This window comes from Mixophyes fleayi, chromosome 9 (assembly GCF_038048845.1).
Source record: "Mixophyes fleayi isolate aMixFle1 chromosome 9, aMixFle1.hap1, whole genome shotgun sequence".
NCBI lineage: Eukaryota > Metazoa > Chordata > Amphibia > Anura > Limnodynastidae > Mixophyes > Mixophyes fleayi.
This window is the reverse complement of record NC_134410.1, coordinates 88888449-88915253: the sequence shown is the minus strand read 5'-3', so window position 1 is coordinate 88915253 and position 26805 is coordinate 88888449. Positions and strand designations below refer to the sequence as shown.

Sequence of the window (26805 nt, the reverse complement as noted above, 5' to 3'; positions counted from 1 at the left end):
TTTTTTTTTTTTAAACTAGCCTGCTCCCCCCACCAACGACCGAGCCCCCCCCCACCCCCCCCCCCGCCCCCCCCCCCCCCCCCGCCAAAAAAAAAAAAAAAAAGGAAAGGAAAAAAAACGTTTGGAAAAAAAAAATTAAAAAATTAAAAAAAAATCAGCAGCGCAAGGGCCCGGGCCGGGCCCCCTGACATGCCGGGCCCGGGTAATTAGTACCCGCTCCCCCCCCCTCTCGGCGGCCCTGGCAATGCTCAGTGTTAGATAGGAAGCTGAATGCCATTCACCTGTTCCATCACTGGCTGAAAATATTCAGTTTCTGGCCCTGCACTGACCTATCTGGAGACTGATGACAGCATTTTACTATCATGAAGGAGTTTTGTAAACTAGCCACAAACTAGACATTTTATTATACATCTGTTCCAAACAACAAGTGTGGTACTGTATATTAGCCAAAAGATAACGATGTCTGTATTACAATATACAGCATAGAATGTGGTGAATATGGCCAGTGATATATATTGGCCACATGACTGAACTCTACAAAGGTTCACTGTGCTGGTATATTGTGCTTGGTAAGTCTTCTGGTGCACCGTTACCGCTGTGTTTAGTGTAGGGCACCCTTGATTATAATGCGTCAATAGCATAGTTTTTAGGTGTGCAACAATTGTTGTCAGTTTGTCTTGAGTGCCTTAACAACATGTCCCAGCAATGGAGAAAAACAAAGGTAACATTTTAGATTCTTAACCAAAAATAAATTAATAAACAAACACGTTTTCCTATATTCTTGGACCAACATAGGTTTTTTTAGTCATGGTATGCCTATAACAAGAGAGTGAAGGCTATAAGGCCACACACTTGTACCTGGGTGACTCATGGATAGTTACATTTTGTGGTCACATAACTCCCTGGTCAGTTTCAATAAAAAATATACTATGAAACACCTTCCTCACACCACTGATTCTCTCCCTTCATGCTGCATGGGACTAGGTCTCACTCCTGCTTTGCAGCATGCACACAATAAAAAGTCTGATACATTGTGGCTGAAAAGGGAGCGGCAAGGATGTAAGTACTGGTAGAAGAGGAGCATGGATGAGATTGCAGCACAGTATCCAACCAACAGCTGTACCACAAGGAGCGGGGAACAAAAATACTCAAACCCATCTTCTTTGTAATAATACCAGAGTAAAATAAGGGCTGCATTTTCAATTAATCTAAAAGTATAGTGGACACTCAATCTTCCCCAGTTTTGGGACTGATCGATAAGGTTCCTGTCTGTTAAATTGAGCTGGACTGCAGACCAGCAAAACATATTGATGGCAGAGTACAATAAAGTCATTGTACCCAAAACAGTCACTGTGCCAAGCCGACTAAAGTTCTTCTCCACATTCTCTGGAAGGCTGTTTCCACTCCTCCAGAAGCAGACCCAGGGTAGTAGGAAAAGAGCTACTAAATTCACCAATGTCACAGCTGCCACCCAGGACTTAAGTGCTGAGCAGAAAAGCACCAGCACCGTGACACGGGTGGCAATTTCCAGACACCTCCAAAAAATAATGCAGAGAAAGGCCGGTACACTCAGACGCACTTTGTAGTCATCATATTTGATTTGGATTGCTAGGACATTAAGAACCAATGCACCATATGTAGTGGAAGCCAGAGACATCGCCATAAGGACAGCTGAATAAAAACAGAGAGAAAAGTGCTGAGCATTAAACAAAAACATTTTTAAATTATTTTAAGATAGTCAAGAAAATCTTCCCATATGCAAAGAAAAAAAGTAATTACTCCTATTCTCCACTAGCTAGCCATTTTAACACATTATATATATGTATAGAAGCATAATGTGCCCCAAATATACACGCTGTAATTGGCTTTGAGACTAAATATAACGGGTCTATTTGTTAATAGTGAAAACGGTGTGCTTCAGTCTATATATCAATGGGTCACTCCTGGCAATAGCTTCCCCACCTATTTAACATGGATTGTAGTGGTACAAATAGCACCGCAATTTAAACAGAAGAAAATTAATGAATAAATGCTTTATTATTAGAATACAGCATTTTTTTCATTTGTCAATATTTGCTTTATTCTACAATTTAATTTTTACTTTTTATTAGTGGAACTGAAAGACCAACTCTGTGCTTTCACTTACGCTGCGCATGAACCGGCTAGCGGGTCACACAAGACCATATACTCTCAGACTGTCCTGGCAAAACTGTAAGTTAACTCTCCCGGCTCCACGTCAGTATCGCTTAGGCAGCCGAGTATCACTAAGGTGCATCGGAGAGAATTTAAGACAAAACTATGGCACTAGGTGATTTTTTTCCTCGTTATGACAAGCGGTGATAGAAAAATCAGTTCTATCAACATATATTAATAAATAGACCCTTAAATGAAGCCCATGTTTATATACACAAACCATTACAGTAGGTGGCAGTGATGTTGCAGGGATTTCCAACTGACTATATAAGTTTCTCCACTCAAAAAAAATCACTAATAGCAGATTGCCTTTCTTTCAATGTTTAGGATGTTGACCTCACATGAAGTTTTCCATGTTTAATGTAATGGTCAAGTCAATGGTACAAAATATAGATAATCACTAATGTACCTTGTTTTATATAACAATGGGCTTTTTATACTCAACAATACATACACTTGTCGATTCAACACTATGGGTTGTGTGCAAAAGAAACAATGTAATGTACCATGCTTTTCATTTAGGATTTTTAGATTGTTTGGTACAACATCTCACCTCGTGCAGTTGGCACATATCTCTGCAAAACACTGACATACAGTTGAAGAGTGAGCTGTGGAGTTGAACCCAGGAATGCTTGAATGACAGCAGTACGCTTGAAGGCATTACGATGTGTGGCCAATCTTCTCAAAGAATGTCCCACCTCCTGCTCCTCTTCTTCGGCCTCCCCCCAGCCACGTAAATGCTTTTTCCGCGAGATGCTTACATATGGCTCCTCCTCATGCCCCATCTGACAGTACACTATTAGTGCCTCCACGCATCTAGGGGACAGTGCAGTGTATAGCTTTTTACTTGATCAAAATGTGTACCATTACATACATATGCTCTAGATTCATTATAAAATAAAAAAGTGACATTATGAAATTTCAAGCACAAATGATGTAGTGATGAACATGAACAGGAAATATTTCTGAGATACACACTCAATTAAGTTTGAAACAATCAAGTTCAGGTTAGTGGCCTTAGGATAACTTATTCCCTGCTGGAATTGACAATAGTTCAGAGGGTGGAATGTTTAACAAGACCAAAATCTTAACAGGATCAATCAGATTTCAACCAGGTCTATGAAAAAACCCAGTCAACTGATAACCAAGGCCTCCAGGTTGTACAGCTATTGGCGACTGCACCAACTTGATCTGATTACTTAGGCCAAGCATCCAGATCTGTACAGTTTGGTCACTTGTGTGGCTAAACTAGATACAAGTCACCTCAGCTCTGAGTTTTCAAATCTGCCTGTGTATTATTGAAGAAATGTAATAATATTCCTAAAATGGCCTATAAGTAAAACAAAAAAAAGTAAAAAATTTGATTAATTTTTTTTAAATCGAAAAAAGGGTTTTCTTTCTTTGGACATTCATACCACAAACAATGCAGCTCTCCAAACTAGTGAACAGCATGGCAGGTAATTCAAATGGTCTAGAATGACACTGATGAAGTGAATGCAGCACTCAAACTCCTGTCTGGCCAATCAATTTGAATGTCACATTCTCTGCATACCTAGGGCCTGATTCATTAAGGAACATAAATGCCGATACGTGAAGCATTGTGCATAAAATTGCACTGCACATACCCATAAACTCACTTCGAACATATCTATTTTTTTTCTGTGTGTTCTCCTGGGACTTTACGTTTCACATATGTATTGTACGTATCCTGCAGTGTATATTGTCTTTCTCAATATGCCGAGTGCTGTATATGCAGAGTGTACCTAGACAAGTATTCAACAAATGATGCTTCTTCAGATCCGCTTCTAGCTGAATACAGACGTCTGTATGCCTGAATTACCGGTAGTTGCATTTTAGAAAGAAAACCCTGCACAATACATTTACTTTGCATCTCTTAATGAATCAGGCCCCTTATATCAACCAAAATTTTGTAAGTTAAGCTCCCTTGACATCAATTATATAATTATGTAACCGATTTTGAAGGCGTTTTCAACAGTTATTGTATTCAGTTTGAAACACAGTGAAGAAACAGTACCTGTATACTGCGCTGTGTGAAATTGGTCTTGTTAGTTTTCAAGGAGTCTCTCTGCACATAATATTTGCACATTTAATTATTACCATTACATTAAGATAACATGTAATTTTCTAAATAGATGTGGAAAACAAATCTCTCTGTGGGTGTTTTGCAGCTGAGTAAACACTGAGACAAATTTTATAAATCTCTCTATCACATATGTTAATGCATACTTTTATTTATAGGAGTACTGACTGCATGATTCACTGTTGACAGATTGACCTATTTTAACAGGAGGTCATGAGTTACTGGTAACCGAGACCATGTTGGAAAGTTATAATGTGTAATTACAAAGAGTAAATAAGGAAGTATGTAGCCTTAAGCTGGGTACACACTACAGATTTTTCCATCACCTTTTTATGCCGATCAATTTAACATCCGATCGATGGTCTGATCGCTCGGTCCATGGACTGCATACACACTAGCCTTGTTTCAGTCGATAAAGGGAAGAGCGGCTGTCCTGTTCGCGACTTTTTACAGCCATGTTGTTGTGAGCAATGATTTTAATTTCGTACACACTGAAGCAACATTTGCGGGGCATGTAACGACATACCAAAGACATTAGCATAAAGGGGCATAGCTTTCACTATAGTTAACACCCAAAACTGCATAAAAAGAGAAAGCAACACGGTCTCTTCATTCATTCCTATTTTTTTAACCTACATTGGATACAGTAGCAGAAGAAAAAGCAACTGCACTTCTCATGCTTGCTGTGGCAAGACGACTGCAGGTACGGAACCAAAGAGAAATAAGCAGAAAGAATAGATCTTGTTGAAGCAAAGATTGGTTCAAGAGGAGAGACACATTCTCTCATATGCCCCTGCTAGAGGCGATACGGGACAACCCAGATGATTTCAAGAATTTTCTTTGTATGAATGATTCAACTTTTCAGGAACTGCTCCAACTAGCAACCCCTCTCATCCAGAGGGAGAACACCCATTTAAGGAGACCCATACCGCCAGACCAACGACTTGTGGCAACACTACGATTTTTGGCAACAGGGAGAACACTTTCAGATCTTAAATACAGTACGGCTATTTCACTTCAAGCTCTTGGTATGATAATACCTGACACCCTTGATGCTATCATCGAAGTTCTCTGTGATCAGTATATGAAGTTTGGTAAAAAGCAATAATATTCATTTTAAAAAGGTTTATTACCATACAGAAAATTAAAAAAAATATATTTAACTTGTAAAGTGCAATGCAATAATTATTTGTATCAGAGCAACAGTTTATAATTGTTGGTAGTGCAAAATTTCGCTTGTGTCCATTCCAGATGTGTCCCCAGCGTAATGTGGCATCCTTCCTTATGCTATTGTTGTGGATGTCATACACGGTTGAGACATTACGCTTTGTCCACCCATGGTGCCATGCTGCTACTGTGCTGTGTGAAATGTATACGATTATTTGTGTCTGCGGTTAGATGGGGAAATAACTGTGTCCGACCACAAATCTTCAGCGGTAGCCCTACACGAGGTTGCACAGCAGCCGCTCCATTTCATCTTGTATGCGCTTGCTACTACTTCTCATTTTGCTAGCTATTGTTGCTCCCAGGAAATCCAATAAATTCTGTTCCTTTCTTTTTGTCATCAAAGTGTTAGCGCAATCAAGCATCTTTAATGTTAGTGCATCACTTTCTTGTACGTTTGTTGCTAGTGTACCAGCTTCGATCACGTCCGGGCTATCAGCAGTAAGCTGGCTTTCACGCGCAGTGCTATAACTTGTTGTATATTCCTGGCCTGCAGCATCCAGCAAGAGGTCTTCAGACAGGAGTCTAGGCTGAAAAATATCAAAATAAAAATGAGAGTATGCAAATGCATGCATGTTGAAATGTAACCTATTTACACGTCTTTATGTTTCAGTTTCCATCGACAGAGGAAGACTGGAAAGTAATAGCCGAAGACTTTGAGAGGCTATGGAATTTTCCAAATTGCGGTAGTGCCATTGTGGCAAACATGTCACAATTATGCCATCATCAAATAATGGATCTTTCTACTTCAATTATAAAGAAGTATTTAACATTATTTTAATGGCCATAGCGGATGCGAACTATGAATTCTTATTTGTGGACATTGGAAAAAAATGGAAGGGTCTCAGATGGAGGTGCATTGGAGCATACAACCTTCCATAACAAACTACAAAACAATGCCATTAGTAGCACAAAAAATGGACTAAACTTTGTGTTTATGGCAGAAGAGGCTTTTGCATTGCAAAACAATGTTTTTAAACCGTACCCACAAAGAAATCGGAGCATTGAAAGGTGAATATTTAATTACAGACTGTCACATACTCGGCGTGTAGTTGAAAATGCCTTTGGGATTCTAAGTAACAGGTTCCAAGTTTTTCATTCTGCCATAAACCTGCAATTGGACAAAGTTGACAAAGTAGTGTTGGTCTGTTGTGTTCTGCATAACTTTCCACGGCATAAAAGCAACAGTGGACATTCCACTCAGGTCTATGTGGACACTTATGCCGAAGACATGGAGGTAGTGGACTTTACACCATTAGAGTCTGGACACTCTAGAAATAGTACATGGGCAGCACGGTGGCTAAGTGGTTAGCACTTCTGCCTCACAGCACTGGGGTCATGAGTTCAATTCCCAACCATGGCTTTATCTGTGTGGAGTTTGTATGTTCTCCCCGTGTTTACGTGGGTTTCCTCCCACACTACAAAAACATACTAGTAGGTTAATTGGCTGCTATCAAATTGACCCTAGTCTCTCTGTCTGTCTGAGTGTGTTTGTTTAGACTGTAAGCCCCAAAGGGGCAGGGACTGACGTGAGTGAGCTCTCTGTACAGCGCTGCGGAATTAATGGCACTATATAAATAAATGAGGATGATGATTGGCTAAATTAAATCGGGAGGCGTACCTTGCGTATTTCAACGGGGATGGTGTTGTGCCATGGCAGAATGATTGCTTATGACAAGTGTTTGTTATGTATTTTCATTGCTTTGTTGATTCTTTTAACATGAATTCTGTTACATGACAACATAATGTACTGTACTTACTGTGCCGCTTGCAGGTATATTATATGCTTGCTCTACCTCTGTAGATGAACTGCTGTCTGTGGGCATGCTGCTAGTGGACATACGTGGTGTTTCTTGGTCCCTCACAAAGTGTAAAATATCAAAGTACCATAGCTTTGGCACATACAGGTCTTCAGCTGCAGCTCCTGATTTTTTGGCGTTATCAACTTTATTTAATTCTTTTTTATACACAGTCCTATGGTTCTGGATCTTGCTTTTGCCCATTCCACAGTTGCTCCAGGGTGATGTGGCAGACATGCTTTTACCAGTTCTTGCATCGCCACTTTACAAATCTTTCTATTTGAATAATCTTTGGATTTGGCTTTCCACAAACATGGGTAGGTCTCAATAAAATCCTTCATTAGGTCAGCATTTCTTTCGTAAGCTATTGTGTTCTGTTTGGATACAATAAAAATAAACATATTTAACATCTGTGGTGTACAATAAAGCAATGCAAGTACACATGTATGCACCTATCAGAAAGAACTTACCGTATATGTGAACGAATGTACAGCTAAAAACGATTGTAAAATCCTTTCGTATGTAATGGACCTGTACGGGTTAAAGTTATAGCAAAAAATATCCATACACAAGGTTATTATACACGAATAGGCATCACCCACAATGCTCCATTCTCTGCGGGCATCATCGCTGATTGGTCCATAGTAGCAACGAATGCCCATGTCTGAATGTATAAAATTACAGAGGAGCCTGTCTGGCGCCGAGGAATGTGAGAAGATGGCAGGTGAGGAGAAGGTGTCAGTGGGGGTTGCAGCTATGGAGACGGAGACCCAGTCAGAGATGGTGCTGGAAGGGGCAAAAAATGTTGAAAAAGTTAAGATGGGGGATGAAGATGTTCAAAAAGATTAAGAAATAAAATTTACTGCAGTTAAAAGAGCAAAGTCAATGAGCCCAAGAGAGGTGGAGATGATGGTAAAAGTACTGGACCAGTACAACTGTCAAAAGCGAAATTACAGAAAAGTTAATAATAGAAAGGAACTGATAATGCAAAAACTACTGCGATTACTGAAGGAAAAACTTGGAAAAAAAAGAAATAATTTCCAAGTCCAGAAGAGGTGGTCGGAGCTTGAAAATAAAGAGGAAAGGAGACTGGAGCGAATTCGTAGAAACAAGTGAGTAGCACGTGTAGTGTACCTGTTTGAAGGACTTTATGTATTTCATTCTAGTTTCACATGAAGCACTGCAAACGCCTGCTTTGTAACATAATTTTTTTTTTGTCAGAACGAAGAATTGATATTGATTACCAAGATATGAAAGAGGTTATACACAAAGGTATTTCAATGAACATGTGTAGACAACTAAATGCTTTGGGCACATAACTGTACCGTTATAATAACCAAAATGGCGCCTGTTTTCCAGAATCTACGGAGGTTAAGCCTGCTATTGTTGCGATTGTGCCAGAGGGACCACAACACAAACTGATCTCAAGCAGTGTGCAAGGGGAGCAACTGAGACTATTTCTGGTATTGGATTAAGACTTTTATTAACTTTATTACAGATATAGAAGTATAATGGTAAACATTTTTTATTTTCTTGTTTCCTAGATACCATCGTCATATCCGATGAAAGTTCTGAGGGAGACAAAAACGTTCTAAAGCTCCAGGATTGTTTTAAAGAAATGAAAGGTAATATAAAAGACATCAAGAAAAAAAATTAAAAACCTTGAAAATACTTTTGTTCAAATATATATGCTGTTTGGCACTGTTCTGCCACAAACCAGTAGCACCTTTAAAGTGTAATACTATTTTTTTCACTTGTCATATTCTACAATAAAATTTGTATTTTTTCCTGCAATAAAACTGTTGCATTAACACTGTGTGGTTTATTCTGAGTATTTTACAAATATTAGTCAATAAAGGTTAATATGACTTTATAAGTTTAATAGTTTATAAAGGTATAAGTTTATAAAGGGTAAATATGAATAGGTTCCCAATATAGATGCAAAGGGTAATAACACATGTGCTTTACACAAGTGTAATGATTTTCAACCAGACAGGTGCAATACACATGTACACAAAACACAAGTCAGTGATGTGCGGATACCGCACCACGTGGGACTGGTACAGGCATCACAAATTTACATACACACGCGCCCCAGGTCGAGGAAGCATCGGAGAATTGTCATTGATCGGTCGGAAATTTATACACACAACACAACGGAGAGGAGATAGGAACGAAAACATGGAACGGTACGACCAACCAAATGTGTTAACATTTGTCCATTTGGGCAGACTTTCGACCATCGTGTCACTATACACACCGACCGGACTTTCGAATGAGCGGTCGTATGTCGGCTGGTTGAGTCGATTATTGGACAAAAACCTTGTAGTGTGTACCCAGTTTTATTAAATGCAGCCGAGATTGATTTTAAAAAAGGGACACAAATTAAATAATGTCATCCAGTATTGATAAAGTACTATTCCACAGTATGGAACAGTAATACAAACAATAACTAAACATACACCGAAACAAGATTTCCATGTCCATATCAATTTACAATCTAAGACTTCATGTATATAGATTTTCTATTTTTAAACGCTTACTAATGTGCTTATTTCTGTATACAAGTCTAGGGGGTAAATGTATTAACCAGCGCATTTTGCAACTTGTTGACAATAGCTGTCAAACTCATGGAATATCGGAGATTTGCAAAATGTGCAACTTTGCCTTTACAAGCCATCGCCGCTTTAAGGTACACCTTTCTAGTGCTGAGTACCCCCCTTTTTTTTGCTCCAGAACAGCCTGAACTCTTTGCGGCAATGATTCAACAAGATGCTGGAAACATTCCTCAGATATTCTGGTCCATATTGACATGATAGTAGCAGTGCAGTTGCTACAGATTTGTCAGCTGTGCTTTCATGCTGTGAATCTCCTGTTTCACCACATACCAAACATGCTCTTTTGGATTGAGATCTGGTGACTGTGGTGGCCACTGGAGTACATTGAACCAGCTTGAGATGATGTGTGCTTTGTGACATGAGGTGTTATCCTGGTAGAAGTAGCCAATAGAAGATGGGTAGACTGTAGCCATAAAGTGGATGCACATGATCAGCAACAATACTCAGGTAGGGTGTGGCATTTAAACAATGCTCAATTCATATTAAGGAGCCGGATGTGTGCCAAGAAAACATTCTCCACAATATTACACCACCAGCACTAGACTGCACCAATGACACAAGGCATTATGGATCTATGTTGTTTACAGGATATACATACCACACCATCTGACTGTCACAGCACAAAAAACAAAAAATTCGAGATTTCTCAGACCTGGTGAAGTTTTTCCAATCTTCAACTGTCAAGTTTTGGTGAGCTTGTGCCCACTGTATCCTCAGTTTCCTGTTCTTAGCTGACAGGAATGAAAAACTGGTTTGATCTTTTGCTGCTGTAACCCTTCCACTTCAAGATTCTATGTGCTGTGCATTCAGAGATGCTCTTCTGCATATCACTGTTGTAAAGTATAGTTATTTGAGTTACTGTCTCCTTCCTGTCAGTTTGAACCAGTCTGGCCATTCTTCTCTGATCCCTCTCATTAACAAGACATTTACACGCACAGACAGGGTTGCCAAGAGGAATTCAGAGCCCCGGTACAACAAATTCATGGGGCCCCCCTTATAGTCGAGTATGCTAAAAAAAAATTGCGGCGCTAAATTTTTCGGAGGTGTGGTCATGCTTTTGGGGGCATGGCAAATGTGCCATTGGGGCGTGGCTAACACATCAAAATCACTAGGCTCTTAATTCGCCGTAGCGTCACATATGTCCAAGCACACCTGACTTTCAGGACATTTAGCACCACAGTGTAGTATAGAAAGAATGCAGTGTGTACACAAAGAGTTCAGTCTTGGCCTGCACCTTACATTGGGCACAACACTCACCAAAAATTGGCATTGTCCCTACTAGAATCACAACATTTCACATACTGTCCTGCTCTCTCCTACCTGTTCTTCTCACTGTCACGGGCACTAGGAGTCTTTGCCCAGGATATCACCAGATGATGTTCTTACCAGAGTAATATAGCTGGTACTATGGTCCTCTCGTAGCAGGGTGACAACGGAACAGGAGAATCAGCAGATGGTGAGAGAATGCTCAAGGAAAGTCTATGACTAGCAGCAACTGGTAATGACTTAGATGTATGTACACGAGGAACCAGATGGACAAGTAAACGTGAGGAGAGTCAGTGGTCTGCGTACAGCAAGTTGTACCACTGCTATAGTGAGGAGGAATGTCCAGGAGTAGAGAGGAGGTAGTGAAAGTCAGTGGTCTGCGTATAGCAAGTTGTACCACTGTCTATATTGAAGGAATGGATTCCAGGTGCAAGTAGGTAACGGGGAAGTCAGTGGTCTGCGTACAGCAAGTTGTACCACTGCTTATGTGAGAGGATACTTGAAACTGGGAAACAGGAGTCAGTGGTCTGCGTGCAGCAAGTTGTACCACTGCTATATATATGTGAGGAGGGACACGAGGAGATGAATGGAGTGCAGAGGATACACGGGGCACACGGAACTTGATCCCACGATGATAACCACAATACAATAATAACTGACAAGCGCTGCTTTGAAGTATACAAAGTCACTATAGAGATCCAGGTAATAGGAAACAAAGTCAATAGTAACAATAGCTTCAATAGATGGAAGACTCCGGAGATGAACACAACACAGTCCAGACGGATATGCAATACAATAGCAAAGTCAATGGAAAGTATGCATACCGCGGTTCAGGAGAGCAGGCTGTCAAGGAGACGTTCAGGGATACCTGAACGGCTGAACGCCGGCAGGAGGAGAGACCACTGGAGGATGGAAGCGGTAATCAGGTTGATGCAGCGCACGGAAGGTAACCGGTAATCAACGGAGCAATACTCAGGAAGTAGTAGTAAGTAAAACTGGAAACATGATGAACACGGGAGAGTTGAGGCTGTCTGGTATCCGGCAGTAGTATCGGAGGCAGTGGAGGGAAGGCACGCTGAACACGGGAGAGTAGAGGTGGTCTGGAATCCAGCAGTAGTAGCGAAGGCAGCGGAGGGGAGACACGCTGAACACAGGAGAGTAGAGACGGTCTGGAATCCGGCAGTAGTAACGGAGGCAGCGGAGAGCAGACACGCTGAACACAGGAGAGTTGAAGCAGACAGGAATCCGGCAGTAGTAGCAGATAGGAATCAGCTGAGTGCAGACACGATGAACACAGGAGAGTTGAGGCGGACTGGAATCCGGCAGCAGTAGCAGATAGGAATCAGCTGAGTGCAGGCACGATGAACACAGGAGAGTTGAGGCGGACTGGAATCCGGCAGCAGTAGCAGATAGGAATCAGCTGAGTGCAGGCACGATGAACACAGGAGAGTTAAAGTGGTCTGGAAACCACAAACGTAGTAGACAGGAATCAGCTGGAGCTGAATACACGAGGAAACACAGGAACACCTTCAGAGGCTCATGGGGAATGAGACTCCAAGATCAGGCCACCAGGTAATGATCACAGGTGGTTTAAATAGGGAGGGTTGCCTGATCATCCAATCAATTAAAAGCAACAGGTACTGAAGGTACTGAAGGTTTCATAAGGTCTGCACATGCGCAGACCCTCAGGATGGCGGACGGCCACGGTTCCTGAACACAGGAGAAATTGCACTCACAGTCCGGTGAGTGACACTCACTTTCACCACCTGTGGCTGCAGGTTTCTTTAGTTGTGGCTTGTCTGGATTCTGGAATGCTGGGAGCCCTATTTGGAAAAAAATGTCTACATTTAGATAATTCCAAACAACCCTGGTGTTAAATGAATACCACCCACGATTAATAATTAGGCCTTCCTCCAGCTCCAACATTACAATAATGTGCCCCTTCATCATCGCCATGCCTTATGATCACACTGCGCCCTCCATGCTGCTTTTGCCCCCTTCACCTGGCTCCCCTTCATCACACTATACAATGCTGCTCTCCCTTTTTTTTTTTAATCCCACTGTGCCATGCTGTCCCCGTTTTTTAACCCCACTGTGCCATGCTGCCTGTTTTTTAACCCCAATGTGCCATGCTCCCCGTTTTTTAACCCCACTGTGTCATGCTGCCCCCCCCCCCCCATTTTTTAACCCCTTTGTGCAAAGCCCCCCCGTTTTTAACCCCTCTGTGCCATGCCCCCCCTCGTTTTTAACCCCTTTGTGCCCCTTTTTCCTCCCTTTACTTACCTTTTCTTCTCTCTTGGTCTTCTCTGCTCTATTCAGACTGAATGCTGGGTGTGACATGATGACGTCACACCCGGCATTCAGTCTGAATGGAGCAGAGGGGAGTAGAGAGGAGGGACGCGATCACGTGAGTATATATATTTTTAACTACCCTGCTCCCCCCACTAACAACTGAGCCCGCCCCCCCCCCCGGCGTAAAAAAAAACATCCCAAAAAAATTTAGTGTTGGAAAAAATAAAATAAAAAAATCATCGGTGCGAGGGCCCGGGCCGGGCCCCCTGGCATGCCCGGGCAATTAGTACCCGCTCACCCCCCCTCTCGGCGGCCCTGCGCACAGAACCACCGCTCACTGGATGGTTTATGTTTAGTGAACCAATCTTTGTAAACTCTGGACTGCTGTGCATCAAAATCCCAGTGGATAAGCACTAACTGAGTTGCCTGTCTGGCACCAACAATCATTTCAAGATCACAGTCACTAACATTACATTTCTTTCCATTCTGGTATTTGATCTGAACAACAATTTGACCGTTCCTCCATGCTTTTATGCATTGAGTTTTTGCCACATGATTGGCTGATTAGATATTTGCATTAACATGCAGATGGCTGCAAATAAAGTCCTAATAAAGTGCTCACTGAGTGTATATTAAATGAATATTTGGAGTGCATTTCAAACACAAAAAGAGCTTGAAATATGTGTGAAATTAGACTTAGAATTTAAGAAGACAGAAGTTGTTAAATGGAGTGCATTATTAGTCTCAAAATTATGTCATGTCAGCTAATGATTATGAGTCCCCTCTCAATTGAAAATGAAACTTAAAGATTTAATTTTAATTCTAAATATTAAACACTGCAAACTAACAAAAGTGAAATAATGAGTTTAAAAACTGTTGAGCATACTTGTAATCTCACTATTATATTTAAGTTTGCCTCTTGAATAATCCAAAATTGAATGAGGGTTTTACCTTTACTTTTTTTCATTGTTAATGTTAAAAATTAAGACACACATTATATCTGCCAAAAAACAATCAATAAATAATAGAGTAAATTTACAAATTTAATTAAATAGTTATTTAACTCAGATCAGTCAGGGTTAACACTTCACTGAGTGACAACCAATGGATGAACGTAAAATGCAAACCAGTGATTAGATAGAAGCAGTTTAAAAATTCAGCTCCAACTTCAAACCAGCTTGCCTTGAAAAAGCTACCACACACGAAACACGAGTTGGCATTCGTTGAGCAGACTTAACACAAAAATGAAAAATGATAGATTATACTCCTCACTAAAGCTGGGTACACTGGGTACACACTACACTACTTTCAGCAGATTATCGGGCCAATCAGCCGATAAACTACTGATTGGCCAGATATCGTGTGAGTGTGTATACTTACACGACGATCGAAAGTCGTCCCAAATTACCAATCCTCGTCTCATTTGGTTGGTCGTACTGTTTTGATTTTTACGATCAAAATGGAGTGAAACAATACGCTGGGGTGGATATCGCCAACTCCTTTTTGCAATATTACAAAGAAATATATGCTTCTAAAGCTTCTTTTTTGAACTTAGAGCTTCATTCATATTTAGACTCTATCCAACTCCCTAGTCTGACTAGTGAATCTGTTGCCTTCTTGGACGCCTCTCTTACAGTTGAAGAAGTTGAATTGGCTATTAAATCCTTTCCTAACGGGAAGTCCCCAGGTTCAGATGGTATTCCTGTGGAACTGTATAAAAAATTTGAGGAGTTTTTTGTCCCGCAACTACATGCGCATTATGCTAGAATACTGGAGTCAGAGGTAATGCCTGCCACAATGTCAGAAGCCTTAATTGTTGTACTGCCCAAACCTGGTAAAAACCCTTTGTATGCAGATTCATATCGACCAATTTCCCTATTGGGTTCTGATGTTAAAAACCTTGCTAAAATCTTGGCTACTAGACTTTCAGTAATCTCAGTAATTCAGTAATTACTGAGATTATTCATCCTGATCAGACGGGAATTATGCCGGGCAGATCTACTACAGTCAATTTGAGACATTTGTTCACACATCTGCAGATGGCTCACCTTGCTGAGCCGGGGGCTGCGGTGGTATCTCTTGATGCTGCCAAGGCCTTCGACTCAGTGGAGTGGATTTATCTGTGGGAGGTGCTGAAAAGGTTTGGCTTCGGACCTACATTTATCCGTTGGTTTCAACTGTTGTATAGCGCTCCTGTTGCGCGGGTGTGTGTGAATGGTTATACATCTGTATCATTTGAGTTGGGTAGGGGCACTCGTCAAGGGTGTCCTTTATCTCCGGCCCTATTCGCTATAGACATTGAACCACTGGCATGTTTGATTCGCACTCATCCGGGTATAATGGGTCTCCCTGCTGGGGAGGTTACAGACACTATTGCTTTATATGCGGATGACATGCTATTGTTTCTGTCTGAGGTGAATGGCTCCCTTAATAACCTATTGGAGACGGTCAATAGTTTTCGCCATTACTCAGGAGTTAAAATTAACTGGGATAAGTCTATTATCTGTCCAGTACATGGTATTCTTCCAGCCCAGTCTACACAGGGCCACCCTCTTAAGTGGACTCTATGTTTTAAATACCTTGGCATATGGGTCTCCTCTAAACCTGCCAACTATGTTAAGTTAAATGTTGATCCTATTACTAATTACTTTAAACTTAGGTCCCATACCTGGAGGCGCTTGCCATTGACCGTGACTGGAAGGATTAATCTCTTTAAAATGATAACGCAACCTAAATACCTCAACATGTTGCAACATTGTCCCATATATATCCCTAACAAAAGTTTTCAAATCATAAATTCAATACTTTCTTCATTTATTTGGGGCGACAAGAGGGCCAGAATAAAACTTAGTACTTTATGTAAATCCAAGTTTGAGGGTGGTTTGGCGCTACCCAACCTCAGATTATATTATATGGCTGCCCAGTTGTCGCATCTGATTGAGTGGACGAATTGACGTAATGTCGGCTCCTTATCGGGCTTTATTGGTGAGCGGGCAGGGCCCCAGTTCACTCCTCTACAGGTGCTGTTGATGGGTCGGACTCGTAAAACAGATGCTCCTATCATTACACAAGCCATTAGGATCTGGAATACAGCACATAAAATCCTTGGGGGGAAAGGAGTGGATGCAGATACTCCGATCTGGTATAATGACGCTCTACCTGAATTACGTAAACTGAGTGAGGACTGTTTCTGGAGGCGTTTGGGCGTGTCTACGGTTGGTCAGCTCTATGACACAAATTTGTTCAAATCGTTTGAACAATTTAAAATAGATTTCCAGGTTCCTCAGAGGGCTTTCTTTTGATATTTGCAAATTAGACATGCTACTCAATCACAATTTGGGAACACGCCCCCCATATTGGCTACCGCCCCTGCTAGATCTCTGCTCGAGAGTATGAAGGGTCACAGTTATCTCTTCAGTTTATGCGGAGCTTAACCATCATCAGAAATGTAACAGTCTATTACCTCTCAAGGTAAAATGGGAATCTAATATTGGTACAATTGATGAGGAGGAATGGTGAGACATCCTAAAAAGTATTAAACTTGCTACATCTTCGGTTAGTTTTCAACAAATTCACTTTTATATTTTACATAGGGTATACCACACTCCATTGTGTTTGGCAACCACTGATGGGGCGCGGAACGCCGATTGTCCCAAATGCTCTCAGCCAAGATGCGATTTTTGGCACTTGCTCTGGGAATGGCAGTAAGTCCATGCTTTCTGGGAAAAAATATGGAATTGTATAAATGAGTTGGTACCCGGTATCCCTCCTTTGGAACCTAAAGTATGTCTTTTTGGGTTATCACTAGAGGATAAACTAAGCACGCCTCTTTATAAATTTGTCCTTATAGCATTAACTTTGTCAAAAGTTGTTATAATGCGTAACTGGCTGGCAAATGCAAAACCAGACTTCCGTAACTGGAGGGTCTTGGTAAACGAGACCATGGATCATGAGAGATACACATATACCTTGCGAAGGGCCGAGCGTAAATATCATGAAGTCTGGTCCTCTTGGTACGAGTCCAAGCACAGAAAAAGAAGGAAGGCCCAGGATGTTTGATGATTACATGTGAGATCTCCGATAGGTATGGCCTGTGCCAAATTAAATAAAATATATTAATTAATTCTCATTATTGTGGTGCTGATAAATTGCTCCTTTACGCGATATCTCTGATGACGCTATACATATGAAAGTTGTATATTCAAATACGTGTGTATGTAACTCTGGTAAATCTGAACCTGCTCCAATTTCTCTATATATTATTTGGTATTACTTATATTTTCAACATTTACATCTATACCCGCGCTGATCTCATATGGGTGATCTTGGGACTCTGCTGACTGGCTGACATATGTTCAGTAATGTATGTTTTGTTGTTTTATGTACTAAAATTCAATAAAATAATACCTGATTCAAAAAAAACCATGATAGTGGGAGCGTACACACTAATGTGATATCGAACCTAACAGTCATTTATTGTGTGATTGGCACGATAATCATGTGAAAAACCTGTAGTGTGTACCCAGCCTTAGTGAAAGGTAAATATTTATTACATTTTGGTTGATTTAGCAGTCCAAGTTAAATTTAATAGATTACAAGTAAACTCAGCAGTTTCTAAACGCACTAATTTACTTTTGTTATGTCACTATTTTTAAGATTTTATTTTAACCATAAATAATAAAGGTTACTTGAGATGAAACCCATAAAATGAGATGGGACACAATCATTAGATGAGATGACATAATTGTGACACTGATTAAACAAATTCTGTATCTATTTAAATTTGGTAGAAGCACCTCAAGATATCAGATAGATATTTAATATCAATATTATTTATCACAAATATGAAAATCAGACACAGAGGAAACTGATTATATTGAGTAGCAGTCTCTCAATACAACCAATGCTACAATGTCTATCTATATTGAAAATAGACTTAACCACTTCATGACTCAGTGATTTTCCCCCATTCATGACCAGGCCAGTTTTCACATTTTGATAATGTGGCCGACCAACAGAAAATAACTTTTTTGTATTCTTTGTCCACATACGTCAATGTAACACTGCGTTTTTCTTGGCAACTAGAACGTCCTTTTGAAATAAAAATAATTTTTAAGCATAAAAAATAATATATAGCTTTCCTGAATACAGGAATATCAAATATGTGTACTTTATGCATGGTCTGACATCATTATAGTGTGCTGGGACAAATTCAGGGTTTCTAGTTCCCACTTGGCAGGCGCCGTCCCTCCGCACCTCCTTCAGGACGGTCGTTTGCCTCAGCTCCCTCTGTGTCCGGTTATGGTAACCAGACACCATATTTACAGCCGCCCGGCCGGCTCTGGAGCGCATGCGCGCCCGTTGCTAACAACGAAGTGCGATCTAAGACTTGCCAGCGGCTGGTGACGTCACGCCACCGGTAATTAGCGTTGGGCTGTGCTCTGGCGCACCCTTAGGGTGCTGGAGTATTAGGTCCCACCTCTACTCCAGTGTCTCCTGCGGTTAACTCTCGGGTCCTGGTTATTGACTTTGGCTTGTTCCCGTCTACCCCTTTCTTTATTTGACCCCTGCTGTCCTACTTTCGTGGATTCTGACCTTGGCTTGTTTCCTGATGCTTCTTCTGGAATTAGATTTGTTACTACCCTTGCCAGCCTGGTTCTGACCTGGATCACCTGACCATTCTAGTTCTGCTAAGCTGGCATCTGTACTAGAGAACCACGACCTGCATGTCCCTAGCAGCCAAATCCATACCTCCTTGCGTCCCCCTTGCGTCCCTTGAAGACCAAGGGCGCATTAGACTCCACGCCTCCAGTTTCAGCAGTGCAAATAGCAGCAGGCAGCACATTACTTGGGTGTGACACCACTGCACTACACATACCAATGTGCACAAGTCCTTGTGGTGGAAGTGAGGATTGGGACAGCACTAGGAATACAAATAATGGGGGGCACACCATTTGTTAACATCATTCAGTATGACACTTGCGCATTTTGTATCAGGGCAGAATGCATGAAAGTCACAATGACTGGTGTAGTTTTATCATACAGTTTTATTTTTATTTATTTGCTTGAACTTTACTACTTCATTTTGTGCTGTTTTTGGGTCATCACCAGGTTCCGTAGCAAACTCACTGCAATGATTACAAAAGTACTAAAGCACTTAAACATTTGAAACATAGAGCTCGCATTGAGCTCTAGGTTCAGACAATTGAGAAGAAAATAAAAAAAATATTTCACTACCAATAAACTGGACTCTTGGACTATCACTGACTTTTGGGCCATAATGTGCAAACCACGCCTATGTAAATACACTTCAGGCAGTCACAAACTGGTCAAGAATGCAATTTAAACAATGTATTCAATTTCTACTGTATTGATAACTATAAATATGTCTAGTTATCTTTAAATACAAGTATTTGTTTTATTACAATGTTCCCTCTTTACATCACCCCCTCAATATATGCACACTCACTTTCCACCAGATATATTCTCTGAAGGGCTCCCCCAAGAGTGACCTTGCACTTCTTGTGGGGGCCCCCTAGGCAATGTGCACAGCTACTCTAGTAGCCTAGGAGTTTGAACAAAGCAGAACAACAGAAACCTATTGACCCATGTAGGTACTGTCCACAGCCAATTATTCAATGTGTGGGACTCTGTCAACCCCCACAATGATCAGCACTGCCGAGTAGTGAAAGAGGTGAAAGAGGTCCGGGCACTTGTACTCTCCCCACCTTCTCTTGGCACCCCTTATTCCCTGCACAAAAGTTAATGAAAATGCCTTACTTCCATTAATGTCTCTTTAAAACACCACTAATTTAATACATGCCTTACTGGATCATTGGAAAAATGTATAGATAAAACAGTTACAAAATATAACTGTTATAAAGGCACTAGTTATTTCCTTGGTGCCTTTCACTTTCTAAAAAAAATGTTTTAAAGGCTAGTTACTGTAGCAGTGGTGCACTTAGCACATGCCTTAATATCTTCTGGTCACATACAACTGGCTACAGAGAATAATGCAAGTGTTGCCATACAACTTTTGTAATTCTAGATTTTTACTTTGGTTTAGATATATTACAATGTAAAGACAAATGTATTTCAGCCAACATGACTCGATAATCCTGTTTTTGCTTTTCCCTACTTATTTTCAAAATAGAATAAACAGGGGTGAATAAGATATTTTTGTTAAAAAAATGCATTTACCCCCAATTTAAACCAGCCCTGAATATTATTATTAAGAAGTTCAAGATAAATTCCATTCTCGGACAAATAATTGTATTGCTTTCCAGGAACTATGCAAATAGTGGGTAAGGGACAATTATTATTAGTGTATTTCCTGCATAGGTTCATCCTAAATACTGATGTCCAGAAATGTATGATTATTGCACTTTTCCTCTGCAATCATAATAAAACAGTAACATTAAGATTTCTAGAATAATAAAAATGAAAGTAAAATGATGTTCAGTGGGTACTGACTTGCTTATTTTCCTATTGCTGACGTGTGCACTTTCCTGTATATCGAGGGGTCTCCAAACATCATGATTGTGCTTTGTATCTGTGCTTAGCCACATAGAAAACCTAAGAACTAGTTCCTTGGTAAGTAAGGAGGTTTCTAAACTGAATAGGTCCTTTGTGTTTCCGGGTGGGTGTTCCTTACACCTCCCATATTGCACAGTACTCTGTTTGCTAACAGAGTTTAGACACTAGCAGAATAGACTGTGCGCTGTAAATGGTTCTTTACCTGATGAGCGGTCCGAGCTGCAGCAGGTGCATTAGAAGTACTAGGGGTCGGTCTCGCCCCAGATCCCGGTGTATGAAAGTCAGTGTGAGTTGCACCACGATGGAAGGAACCAACATGAAGACAATAGTCAAAGACATCCAGACAGTGTCCTCTGTGCGACTGTACTCTGCTATCACCACACACGCAGCCACAGTCTCAGCACAGAATAGTAAGGTAGAGGTTATGATACTGAGTGGCGGGTGGGTCCAGGACCTCACAGGCATATAACCTCCATTCTCTAGCTTGGGAGACTGAGGAGTCTCGTACACCTTATCCATCCCAGCGGGTTGTCCGTGTCGTCTGAGAAAGAGTCCCAAGGGACGAGGAGCGACTGTATAACAGCCTTTTCGTCTTAAGATGGGCGTAGTTTTATCAAGCACATTTTAGACACGCAGTCAAATGTGGAGAAACATATATGGGTTAATCTTCCACTAAGTAAGATAAGTGTTGTCAGTGCCACCAACTGCCACTTACGGAAGGCGTTTTGTGTAGTTCGGTCAGACAATTGCTCGTATTACAGAGCCATGGCAGAGATGGACATGCCCCAGGCCAATCTGTAGACAAGACCGTGCAATCTGGTTAGAGATTTGTCCTGATAGTCCACAGCCTTCCCCCCCATATCTGATCTACCTAAATTACCTGTTGCTGCTTTCTCTTTTTCTGCCTTATCACTCATGTTGTGAACCACTCCGCCATACCACCTTCACCCCGTATCTGTTTCTTAAGCCGTCTACTTTCTCTCGCTGTTGAGAAGCTACATGATCTCTAGCAGCAGGTGTGTCTTTCAGCTCTGCTGGGTCCTAGGTCCCTCACTGTTACTATGAAATGTCTCTGTGCGTACAGTCCGCAGACGTGTGTAAAACAACAAAATAAAAGACACGGATATCTTTTGCAGTTATATATGCAGAAATTAAAACACAGGTTTTTTAATTTGTTTAGGAGAAGTGAGACAATAATTGCCTTGTTTTAATATAACAGTTAAAGATATCCTCTTAATTGTGCAATACTTATTTTTGCATTGTAAGCCAACAAAAAACCTGTGATAAACCTAGGTTTTAGGGTATCCAGCTCCGTCTACAGACACATCCAACGGAGACGCCCGTGTCTGTGACGAGATACTAACCGGTGGGCATCTCTTCCTTTTTTACTTCTTATCTCGATCCTCCTGTTGTCTTGAAACTGTTCTTCTAATTTTTCTCCTAAGAATCACGAGACCTAGAAAATAGATCCTTGAAGAATGTACAAACTAGTCTTGTAGCTTGGTAGTGGGCTTAGCAATAACAGATATATTCACAGTATGGTGTATCCTATGTGTGTGTTGGTATCTATTAGTGCGTTTTAGGGCATGATTTGAATGCAGTATTGACGTCATGTCAATACTGCATTCAAATCTACAACATCACATGATTGCTCTTCTAATTATCTTCAGAGTGACTTTGTCATGTGGCTTAGTGAGTAGGTACTGTTTAAAATGACTATATGTTGACAGTGTTTTTACTGTGTTCTCAGTAAAGTGTCATGAACATAGAGAGCTTGCAGATATTTATAAGGGGTAATTCATAACTGCAATGTAAATAGGTTATATCAAATTAATCCATTGATAAGTTTAAAGTGTAAAATTTAAAGACAGAGTCTGATGTAAATGTGTTTGATGGCTTTGCACATCCCAGTGTGAGAAGATAAGCATGCAGGGCCGGACTGTCCATCTGGCACTTCTGGCATTTGCCAGAAGGGCCGATGGTCAGTTGGGCCGCAGGGTCATCTTAACAACATTATGGGCCCCTGGGCAAAGCAGTGCACCGGGGCCCCTAGATATAGATATATAGACATAGAGATAGATAGATGTACTTGCTCAGTGACCCTTGAAGGTTTTTTTGCAGGTTTTTTTCTTTTGCAGGATTATTTATTCTCATTAAGAGCCGTGCCTATGTGGCCCCCTTGCCCGTGGGGCCCCAGGCAGCTATCCATCGTGCCCAATGGAAAAGATGGCCCTGTTGGGCCGGTCCGGTCCCCTGCGCAGCGATCATGTGAGTATTTGTATACTCACATGATCGCGTCCAGGGCAGTCAGAGTCGTACAGCCTGTCACTGACAGGCTTCCTGTTGGCTGGCTCCTCCCCAGGAACCAGTCACCAGAGGAAATGTGCCGCGCGCAGCGCTGCATGTCCTGGCCGGGTCCTGCAGCTGTCAGAGGAGCGGACAGCAGAAAAAGGCAGACGACAGCGGAAACGAGTAGAGACATGCAGGTGAGTACAATAAAGGGGGGGAGGAGGATTGTACACAGAAAACGGGGAGAAGTAAAAGGATGCCACGGGAGGGGGGGAAATAAAAGACAAGACAGTATGCCACTTGGTGGGGGGGGGGGTAATAAGAAACAGTATGCCACTGGGGGGGGGGGAATAAGAGACATGACAGTATGCCACTCGGGGGGGGGGGGGGGTAAATAAGAGACAGGATGCCACTCAGGAGATGGGGGGGGGGGGGGATAGGAGACAGGATGCCACTCAGGGGAGGAGAAGAGACAGGAGAATGCCACTCAGAGGGGGGGGAGAAGAGCCAGGATGCCACTCAGGATGGGTGAGAAGAGCCAGGATGCCACACGGGATTTGGGGGCACTACTGTATGGCATAATATGATTTGGGGGCACTATTGTGGCATAATATCAATTGGGGGCAGTATTGTGGTATAATATCATTTGGGCGTACTATTGTACGAACTGGGGCACTATTGTGGCATAATATGATTTGGGGGCTATTCAAAGTGGGGCTGTTTGGGGAAAAAATAACGTCTATTTATTAAATGTGAATAGGAATTATTTAATGGCAGTGATGGTTGTGGGAAATAGGTATATTTCTTAAACGTAAATGCGATTTAATTTATTGTTGGGGTTGTTTGGAGGGAGGTATATAGGTTTATTAAACGTGAATACTAGTATTTTAATGTTTAGACTGGAGGGAGGCCTAATTATAAAACATGGGTTGCATTGATTAAACACCGGGGGGTAAATGTGTCATACCCCGGTTTTCTCAACTCGCGGGAGATTGGCGTCTTCGCAGCTTAAATTTAAAGCGGCGCTGCCTTGTAAAGGGAAACCTCCCTTTACAAGGCAGCGCCGCTTTAAATTTAGGCTGCGAAGACGCCGATCTCCCGCGAGTTGTGAAAACCGGGGTATGATACATTTACCCCCAGGGCTGGTTGGAGGTTTCTAAATTACATGTACCCATTTTTTTTTTTCAAAATAGGGCCTCCAGCATTCGAGGATCCAGACAAGCAGCTACTAAAGACACCAGCAGCCACAGGTGGTGAAAGTGACAAGAACACTGGTGGGGAATTCCCAAATTTTGGTGACTGTCTTCTTTAGTGGGATTTGGTCCGACTACAAGGACAGTTGAGAGGCAAGTCCCACTTCACACTGTACTGCTTGTGAAGGCAGAGCTGCATGCAACTAACAGTATTGCCTGTGTATTTGTCTAACATTTTGTCTAATATGATAACCATGTTACATAATAGGGGCCTCCTGTCTTAAATACCCCGTGCCCCCAGGCATTAATCCAGCTCTGGTTAGGAGGAGGGAGCGGATAGCTGCTCCCAGTCCCTGGATAGGACACAGCCTGCAGAGCAAGCCGAGGAGCTCTAAGTCTCACAAGATGTGGTAATCTCGTGAGACTAAGAGCTTCCCTGCTCACTCTATAGGAAGTTCCCACCCTGATGGATGTCAGCAGCACCAGAAGCATAGATAACTACAGTGGGCTGGGGGTGTCATAATGTGCCTGGGGGGATGGCGTGATGTGGATCGGAGGGCGTGATAAATGTAATGTTTTATTATAATGTATGTATCAATGCCCCATGTTGGCCACACCCACAACACAATGTGGCCACGCCCTTTTCGGCGACGCTGCTGCGCGGCGGCACACAATTTCTTTCCTACTGGGCCTCAGGTGGGCCTGTGTAATTTAAATGCCAGGGCTGATTTTTAGTCCCAGTCCGGCCCTGGGGACATCCCTGTCCCAAATTTGCATTGCCCCTGTGAAGACTATCCCATCTCATGTTGCTTGAAAACCTGTGTTTTGAAAGGACAAACGGTCAGACTTTTTGGGGAAATCAAGCCACATTGATAAGCTGTCCATCTTCCTAGCCAATTCCCCATGGCGCAGATTATGCAACTCACGTAAGTGCTATTCTGAATGTAACCCCTTTTTATTTTAAACTGCTTTGCTTGTTATGTCAATCTATTAATTGTTATTCATTATATTTTTATCTGTATGCCCTGTATTTTTGTATATTAAATCTACAATTTAATAAATTGCGTCCTTGATACTCTAACGAATCCATTAGCCTGTTTAGAAGAGGCATATTGCTCGACCAAGTTAACCTTTGGAATGCCAGTGTGTGATTTGTTGATACATTTGATTAACAAGCTGTGTGTGCTTGCATTTACATTTGTGTAACAGTCTGGAGGTGTGAAGAGTTAACCCTGTGTGTGTGCTGGTGTGGGTCTTGCTAGTCTGTGGAGAGCTGGAAGCCTGTGTGCCAGTGTAGGACAATATATTGGGGTCCTATTGCCCGTAACCAATAGGTGGTGGCAAACCTGAAGTGTCTATGGCGATTCACCATTTATTTATATAGCGCCACTAATTTTGCAACGCTGTACAGAGAGATCATTCACATCAGTCCCTGCCCCATTGGAGCTTAGTCTAAATGCCATAACATACACACACAGACATAGAGAATAGGGTCAATTTTGATAGCAGTCAATTAACCTATTAGTATGTTTTTGGAGTGTGGGAGGAAACCAGAGCACCCGGAGGAAACCCACGCAAACACGTGGAGAACATACAAACTCCATACAGATAAGGCCATGGTCAGGAATTGAACTCATGACCCCAGCGCTGTGAGGCAGAAGTGCTAACCACTTAGCCACCGTGCTGCCCATATATTTGTCTGGATTCCCCCCAAAAATACAGATTATATATGGTTGTGTAGGAAAGCTTCTATAAAGGGTCTATATGGAGCTATGTGTTGGCAGGATGGAAATTTATATAGTAGGTATGGGGCTTTTATTTTGGCCATGTAGCTTAATAAGTTGGGCTCTCGGTCTGTATGTGTTAGAGAATGTACTATATATGCTTGGTATTAGGCTGTATATTATAGGCAGTTTCATCTGATGTGGACGGTATTTACGTTATATATATTTACACTGTTCAGTACACTAAGTATATTCTTGCTATTTATGGCACACATATTTAAACCTTTTGTGGCCCATTGTTTGCTATGCTACTTCAACCCTTTGTTTCCATAGCGTATGCCATGTTACTTTACTGATAAGGGATACCAGAAATAAATTCTACTGGGCATGTTTTTTTTTTTATTGTATTTGGCACTAAATAAAATATGATGTTGTGTTCATAGGGCAAACAATCTTCATGTGGAAAAAAAAAACATGTTAAAATTTTAAAGTTTGTCATACAGAATACTAGCAGTAAAGTTTCAGGTGTGCATCCTATTTCATTGTCTGTGACTTTGTATGTTTAAATCA

At 41.5% G+C, this 26805-nt stretch overlaps 3 protein-coding genes across 4 annotated transcripts in view; all 3 read right to left on the bottom strand.

Moving 5' to 3' along the window:
- NOX1 (NADPH oxidase 1) overlaps positions 1-21996 on the bottom strand; it is a 130302-nt gene extending 108306 nt beyond the window's left edge. Inside the window, exon 1 of the mRNA XM_075184638.1 lies at positions 21910-21996. The gene's annotated coding sequence lies outside the window, so the exon portion shown is untranslated. The remainder of the gene's footprint in view (positions 1-21909) is intronic.
- LOC142100820 (adenosine deaminase domain-containing protein 2-like) overlaps positions 1-26805 on the bottom strand; it is a 1209653-nt gene that overhangs the window by 686146 nt on the left and 496702 nt on the right. The window lies entirely within an intron of this gene.
- XKRX (XK related X-linked) lies at positions 382-22005 on the bottom strand. 2 transcript variants are annotated; one of them, XM_075184639.1, is made up of 4 exons: positions 21910-22005; positions 21232-21824; positions 2747-3009; positions 382-1671 (listed from the first exon to the last, which is right to left on the bottom strand). In XM_075184639.1, the coding sequence occupies exons 2-4, from the start codon at positions 21546-21548 to the stop codon at positions 944-946; spliced, it is 1308 nt and encodes a 435-aa protein (XP_075040740.1). In that variant the 5' UTR covers positions 21549-21824; positions 21910-22005; the 3' UTR covers positions 382-943. The 2 variants fall into 2 exon arrangements, with proteins under 2 accessions (XP_075040740.1, XP_075040741.1); XM_075184640.1 differs by lacking the exons at positions 21232-21824; positions 21910-22005 and adding an exon at positions 20967-21214.